Here is an 8,836-nt window from a genome sequence, read left to right as displayed (position 1 = left end):
ATGTTACATATTTTCTTTGTTTCATACAATAAACCAACGTTTAAAAATGTTCACTCAGAAGTTGACGACTATAAAATTTTAGATATAATAAACATTTTATTTTTATTTTTCATCAATATGAAATATTTCAAGAAAATAATTCTTCTTCTTAATTTTCTTAATTATTATTTTTTTCACTCAAGGACTTATTTCAGCCTTATAAAATAAAATTCAAAAATAAAGACTCACTGTCTTCAAATAAATTCACAAATATTAGGACTTACTATTCAGCCTATAAAGTTCAATAAAATCAACTTCAATTGTCGTAATAATTCAAAAATACACGGAAGGACTTGCACACGGTCTATAAAATAAATTCAATAAAATCGACTTCAATTGTCGTAATAATTCAAAAAACACGGAAGGACTTACTTCTCGACCTTTAATAAAATAATTTCTCAAACACAGACATCAATTGTCTCAATAAAATTCATAAAATATAAGGACTTACTTCTCGGCCTTTAAAAATAAAAATTCTCAATACACAGACATCAATTGTCTCAATAAAATTCATAAAATATAAGGACTTACTTCTCGGCCTTTAAAAATAAAAATCTCAAATACAGACATCAATTGTCTCAGTAAAATTCACAAAATATAAAGACTTACATCTCGGCCTTTAATAATAAAATATTTAATAATAATTCTCGAAATTATTATAATAACAACACGCCTAAATTCAATTACACTAAGTAAAAAATTTAAAATTGTTCAACCTAAATAAATTCAACTATTTATTAGAACTATTAAATAATTAATCAATCATTTAATTAATTGGGAAAATAAAAACTTCAAATATCTATTCACTAAAATATTTATTTTATTTTATTTCAGTAATTTAATTCTATGTCTAAACAATTTATTATTTTTTTTAATTACCAGTTACTATTTTATTTTATTTAAAACAATTGAAAATTTTCTTGTAAAATAAAATTATTATTTTATTTAATTATTATTTATTCAAAATTCGGGAATGTCAAATATTTTAATTTATTTAAACTGATTAAAATTTTAATTTAAAATAAAATCTTTAATTTATCTGAATATTATTCAATTAGTATTTTATTTTTTTTAAAGTGAATTGAAAATTTATTGTAAAATAAAAATATTTTAATTTATTATTAATTAAAGTTTCGAATTAATATTACTTCATTTATTTTAATTAAATTGACCGAAAATTTCTTTTAAAATAGAACTATTATTTTATTTAAGTATTATTTAATTTAAAGTTTCGAATATCTATTAATGTATTTTATTTAAACGTTTGAAAATTTAATTCAAAAAATAAAATTATTTTATTTAACTTAAATGATAGAAAATTTTCTTAAAATAAAATCATTTATTTATTTTATTTAAACGATTGAACCATAATTTTAAAATTAAATTATTATTTTATTTAAATGATTGAAAAACTTTAATTTAAAAATAAAACTGTTATTTTATTTAAAACTAGCTGATCCCGTGCACCTCGTCGCCCATTAAAAATACCTACTCCATATGTATTAATCTCTAAACGTTAATTAACATAATCAAAAAGGGATTATTATTCCGAAAGGGATCCATTATTCCGATGGCCACGCTTGGGTGTGTGCTGTAATTAATATCGGCATCATAGTGTAGTGCACAAAGGTTCAATTCGGTGGTTCGTCTGGATCGAGCACCCATTACTCGCATGGTCCCCAATCTTGATGAGCGGACCCGTGACTGACATTCACGGTTTGTCCTCACTCTGGCTTCTCTTTGCTCACTCTGGCTCGGATAAGCGGGCCCGGGACCGCCGTTCTCGGTCGGTACTCAACCTGGCTTCTCTTTGCTCGTCTGTTTCCGCGGCTCGTGTTTCCCGCTTCTTGCGTGCTAGAACTGCGGGACTATTTATCGATCGTTTGTTGTTGGGCATAATAAATTAACTAATAATAGTAGAAATTCTTATAATAGTTGCAATTGAATTCGGTTATAAATATGAATCGTTGGGCACTATAATAAATAACAAACATTTTAAACCATTGGCAACCAATAATTATTATTATTATAGCTTTGAAACCCACGGTAACTATTTAAAAACAAAAAGGTCCATAAGTTTCAAAATATTATATAATTGATTGCCATGGGTAGATGGACACACCCGTACTATATCTGATCCTGTGCAATTCGTTGCCCATTAAAGACCTATAATTATAAACAACACTCATGGTAACCTTGGTAACCATAGTAACCATGGATCATGGTAACCTTAATAGCCATCAAATCTTGGTAACCTTAGTAACCATGGCAACCTTGGTAACCATGGTAACATGGTAACCTTAATAGTCATGAAATCTTGGTAACCTTAGTAACCATGGCAACCTTGGTAACCATGGTAACATGGACACACAGACACACTGACATACATTCATTTTTATATATATAGATTTAAAATACTATTAATTTAATTTTAATGAAACAAACGAAAATTATAATTTATTTAGACAAATGAAAATTTAATTTAAAAAACAATTAATTTAAAAACATTAACAACTATTAATTTATTTTATTTAAATTATTGAAAAATTAATTTTAAAATAAGACTATTAGTTTATTTTATTTAAATTATTGAAACATTTTAATTTAAAAATAAAACTATTATTTTATTTTATTTAAACTATTGATACATTTTAATTTTAAAATAAAACTATTATTTTATTTTATTTAACAAATTGAAAAGTTTTAATTTTAAAATAAACTATTATTTTATTTAAATGATTGAAAAATTTTAATTTAAAAATATTATTTTATTTTATTTAAGTGATTGGAAAATTTTAATATTAAAATAGAACTATTATTTTATTTAAACTATTGAAATAAAATTATTGTTTTATTCAATTGTTATTTTATTTAAAATTTATAATATTATTAATTTAATTTATTTAAACGATTGAAAATTTAATTTAAAAATAAAATTATTTTATTTTATTTAAATGATAGAAAATGTCTTTAAAATAAAACTATTATTTTATTTTATTTAACGATTGAAATTTAATTTAATGAAACTTAAACAATTACTATTTTTTTTTTATTTTAAAGTATTGAAAAATTTAATTTTTTAAAATTTGAACAGCTTTTATTTTATTTTATTTAATATAATTAGAAAATTTAATTTTATTTAACTTATTTTATTCAATTTATTATTCAATTTAAAGTTGAACAATTGGTAATTTATTTTATTTGATACGACTAGAATTTCACTTATTATACTATACCATAGGAGGCGAACAGCACTTTTAATTACGTTAACATACTTACAACAACGCGGCTGGCACGGCAGGTACATCCATGTCGACTTGTGAATTGTGGATAGTTAGTTTGTGCAAGTATGTCTCGGAGTTATTGGAAGATGATCAGGCTCCCAACGGTGATCCAGTGATATATTTCCTCCTTTGGTTGACTTGGGAAGATGGAGAAATTTGTATTTGTCCTCGTAATCTTCTAAGTATCCCTTGAGATTACCCTGTCCACAGCACCGAAATTGTAACGGACACACCACCAATAGTTGGAAAGTAGAATGTAAATTGGAATGACCAATCCGAAGTAGTAATAATTTGTAGTTTATTTTAATTCAGTATAATAATATTATGATAATTTCTAAGTTCACTTTATTTAACTTATTGTAAGCGAGATGTGGCTGCGTATTTAAAATAGATGTCTATTCGAGTTAAGGCTGGCTGCTCGTCTGATGGACACTTGTCCATCGACGTACCTCGTCGGGTAGTTCTATTAGATCCATACTATGGCATTTTTAGTATAAAAATGGTATACGTGCCGACACCTGAGGTCATTTCGGACGTCATTCAAATAATCATACTATTTCTGGATTATATTATTTTGTACAAAACCATAATTTTTGTACTGCTAAGCGATTAGGTTTTCCTAGAATATTCATATCTATCATGGAATACCTATCACGTGTTCTGTAGTGCGTCGTGCGGTACCCTTGTAATATTACTATTACGTTCACCTATGCGCACCGCCGGGGTTACGCGCTCGCTGTAGCAATTACATATATTTTACTATTATTCCTATTAATGCATGCCACTAGCTGTCGTATTTAAACATATTAATTGATTACGTAGTCACAGCTCGTTACAATTTCATGACATTTTAAAACCCTATATATTACATTTTTATACCTTAAATTTACCGCCAGAACCGATCCTCACTCGTTGGGGGACATGGATCCACGCTGCTATATATTACTGTAAAAATATAAAACAAATTCGAAGTATTGTTAACCAGTTAAACCCAGATGACGCAATTTCTATGCAAATGGCTCAAGACGTTTTACTGGACAAACCGTTGGATGCGAGTTGGACATATATAAAATCTAATTTTGGAATTTTACCGGAAACAATTAAATGTCTCGAAAAATCAGGCCTTAGTTTAAATGATGCCATCACTTTGATTGAAAACGCAACAGTATCTCCTCAAAAATGTGGTCATAATTTATATAATATATATATATATGTATAATTATATAAAAATATATATGAATATATATTTGGTCACAATAATAATTATAAGTTTTAAAAATAATATATGTGACAATAATTATATGTTTTAAAAAATAATATGAGTATAAATAATATATGTGACAATAATTATAAGTTTTAAAAAATAATATGTGAAAATAATTATAAGTTATGAGCTATCCCAGATATATATTCATCAAATGTTCTATTATTAAACGTTTTACATATTGTATTTATCCTCTCAGCGGTGTCATTATATTTCTTTCGTTTTCTAGGGGTTTCTGCTCCAGTACAATATTGGACCATTTTCAGACGGTTTAGTTTTTCTTCTTTTTGTAGGGCTCTTATAAATTTCCAAATACTAGGATGAATAGCATTTAATATGGATGAAAAACTATTATGCCATCCTTCTACCGAATTATTAGTTTTTGGAAGGTTATATTCATTGAAAATTTTGGATTTTTCCTTTTCCTGCTCCTGTCCATTTTACCAACCCACGTTTCTTCAAAATAGTCGAGTAATCTCGATAAATCAGATTCCAGTTCTCGGTAAAAAGGAGTGTCAACTAAATATTCAAAATATCTAACAACATAATCAACCGGAACATATGCCAAGGCGTTTAATTTTTTTATTTCAAAAGCGAAAGTAGAATCTTCTTTATATTGTTTTGATAGACCACATTCTTGAATGTGTCTCCAGACAGATTGCGCAAAGTGAAAATGACAACCACGAATTTTGATATCACTGAATTCTTTTTTCAAAGCAGTCATTGCACCAATTTCAAAATCTAACATGACCGTTTTTGGTTTTAAGTTGCAGTTTAATGTTTTTAGGCTTTGCAACAAACGAATATATGTTTTCTTTTTTTTATTTGGTAAGAGTGCATAAACTGAAGGTAAGACGTTTGATGATTGTATTCCATGAATAGTATATAATTGTTTAAAAATAGATGGGGCACATGAAAATGTGCCATCTGCATACCAATGATCGCATTCGGACATTTTCTGCAAATTTTCTTCCGTGGAAAAAAATAAAAATCTATCGCAGTTATCCGGGTCATGATCGAAAGAATCATATAGTAAGAATGACTTGCCATCTGATGTTTATAATCTTCTGGTATAACAAGATAATGATTGCGGTATACCTGGTGCTGCGTTTTCACGTTCTCTTACACGCAGAATAGTCCTTTTCATTAACGGTATGCCAGGCATTTGACCGGAAACTGCTGTATTTAACTAAAAATATTAAAAATTATATTAGGTATTATTTTAATAATATTATTAATTATTATTATAATATTATATTATATTAGAAAAATTAAATAATTGTTTAAACAAATTGTATATATTACCTCTGAAGCAACAGTTGCTACAACAGATTGAGTACTTAGTTCAGTTTTCTTAGTAAGCTCCTTTAAATTTGCCATTGCTCTTTTCGCTTCATTTTGGCAATATCAGGAAAATGAACATGCGATATCTTGGTTACATCACTTAGAATGGAATTTTCATCTGTATGTATTCTGGCTTTACATTTTTTTTTAAATTTTCAACACATTTCCATATAGTTTTTTTATCATTTCTACTTTCAAAACGATATAAAAAACCATCATGCACGAGCATATCTTTTCCTCTTTCGCTTTTAATAAAATCTAGAGGCATATTAATTATTATTTTTTATTTTTTATTAACTCGATTATATAATTATTAGCACTAGACTACACCGTCAATCACAGTCAACTGAAATTTGTAAACACAGTACCTATACACTATAGAAGAAACGAAACATTATTATTTGTATTCCAGATAAAGAACATCCGATAATATTGTTATCGTAATATAATATAACTGTAATAATGCTAGTTGTACATTTGTACTCACTGTTATTTAACTTACTATCGCAAAACGTTTTATACCTAATATGATTATTGTCAATTTGTACCTACATAACGTTTTTAACCAGTATTCGCGTTTCGCGACGAAAATATACTACGACTATTTTACCAAACGACCAATTTACAAAACGACCAATTTCAGACGAAAAATTTTACCACGACCAATTGTATACGACCAATTTCAGACGAAAAATTTTACCACGACCAATTGTATACGACCAATTGACATAGACTCCCGTGAGGTAATATCAATAGACTTAGTTCTCTCTCGCTAAAGACTTGAATATTTTGAAATTTGGGGGCAGTTGTACGTCTTATAAACACGAAACTAAATTTTAAAACAGTGATTTAATACACAGTTATAAATTATAATATTATAATAAAATAGCATACATCACCACCGCGCCACCCTCACGTTATAAGTCATGGACAACATTATTATAAAAAAATTAAGTTTCACTGACGGCAACGTTAAACCGAAACATGTACCAAAACCTTTATACACTCTTATTTTTGAGTTTCGATTCGGTTCTACCTCTACTTTTACCTCTGCTTTTGTTACAACCACACACCACTCTAATCCAGTGGCGTGGACATGGTTTCTGAAAGGGGGATTAAAATATAAAACGACATAGCTAAATGGGAGGTGAAAATTGGAAAATCATGGGGATCAAAACTATTTACTTAGGTAGTAAAATATTTAACAATATGGAACAAAGAATATTATTTGAATTAATTCAAAATTCACATCAAACACAATATAGAAGATTATCCACACCAAAGGCAATGGAGGGGAGGGGGTTTGACTCCCCACGTCCCCCCTTATTACGCCACTGCTCTAATAATCATTGACAACTAACACAAATGCCACGGGCGGTAGCAACGATATTGCATAGGTATTGCCTAAATATTGCCCCTGTAAGAGACAAGCGAGCAGGCCTTTTTAAGAAATTATTGAACCCGAGCAATAAGCTCGGTCGCCCGAGATACTAATATAATATAATTTATTATATTGTAACTTTTTATATTACAACTTAATATATGTAGGAATATTAATAGTCGGGAACGTTCTAACCTATCCAACCACGTATTTATTATTAGCACGTCTTGTTTTACGCTATATTATATTTTCTTTTATCTAGGTTCGCCATATGAATGAACACGATCACACGGGACATGACAATAGTTTCAATAGTCATGAAAAATAAATATTAAGAATTTAAGACGTTACCTCCGTGGCTATCCGTGGCAATGTCCTATTACTTTGAGCTCGAAAATACGGTTATGGTACATGTCGAGATCAATACTTAATAATTATAGGTAGTATCTAGGTAGATATAGTAGATAGTTCCACCAACAGTTTTGAAAAAAATGTCCTGTATAAAGGTACTTATGTAATATAATAATTAACAGTTTGTTATTGTATGTACAAAAGAAATATACACACGTCATAATTATACACAAAAAGTAAGTACATAATATATCAAAATGTTAAAATAATATATACTTACAATTTATCTTTCGTTATACCTCCTTATTCTTATATTTTACATTTTGATATATTATGCACATAGATACCTACTTTTTGTGTATAATTAAGACATGTGCATATTTTTTTTTACATACATTAACAAACTGTTGTCTATATATCTATCAATATAATATATAATATTATGTAGGTATATTATATTGGTATACCTACCAGCTACTTAATTACTTTTTGTATTTTGTTATAGACTTGTATAGTATGTACCTATAATTGTGATGTGTACAGATATACTTACAATAATAAATGTTGATAATAGGTTCTATAATATTATAAATAGGTAACTTGATAGTGACACAAAAAAATTATTTTATATAACATCGGATAAAATGTTAGCAATGGTACTGTGGTATCACCCACATTGGACAATACGCGGTAAGCTAACTATACACCATACCCTCGTATTCTCTAGTTAATGACACTCTCTAAAATGAATTAGAATGGCACTATTACTTTGAGGTACGATGGTATGCGCATGTCAATTCTTAGTTCGTTCCTATCTAGTTGAAATGACTCAAGGATGACATATCTTGGCATACACTGTTCAGTTTAATAAAACTTCAATGGCACACTGTACCGGCGCTGCTCCTATAAAAGGTAAGAACTTAAGAATGACTAAAATTATTACAAACTCGGGTTTTCAGGTCGGAAACACTTTTATTAGGCCCAGATTCAGCCGGCGGGCTACTTGGCAAAACCCGGTGGGCCGTTAAAAATTCACCAATAATAATTGCCTATAAAATTTTAAATGTTGAGGCAAAATTGGTGAAAATACAATACAAGGCTCCTGTATATTGTTACTATAGCAGTTCAAAAACATTAAAATAGTAAATTCTTTTTTTTATAAGCATTTAAAGT

The 8,836-nt window shown here is 28.3% G+C and overlaps 1 protein-coding gene across 1 annotated transcript; it reads right to left on the bottom strand.

The window, feature by feature from the left end:
• Nucleotides 1-4,951: 4,951 nt before the first annotated feature.
• On the bottom strand, nt 4,952-5,542 carry LOC103309191. The gene has a single exon (XM_008184042.1). It carries the CDS (start codon nt 5,540-5,542, stop codon nt 4,952-4,954), a length of 591 nt encoding a protein of 196 aa, XP_008182264.1.
• Between the last annotated feature and the right edge of the window lie 3,294 nt (nt 5,543-8,836).

The sequence above is a fragment of the Acyrthosiphon pisum genome, chromosome X (genome assembly GCF_005508785.2).
Source record: "Acyrthosiphon pisum isolate AL4f chromosome X, pea_aphid_22Mar2018_4r6ur, whole genome shotgun sequence".
NCBI classification, from domain to species: Eukaryota; Metazoa; Arthropoda; class Insecta; order Hemiptera; family Aphididae; genus Acyrthosiphon; species Acyrthosiphon pisum.
Note: the sequence above shows the minus strand (reverse complement) of the source record. Positions and strands in the feature narration are given on the sequence as shown.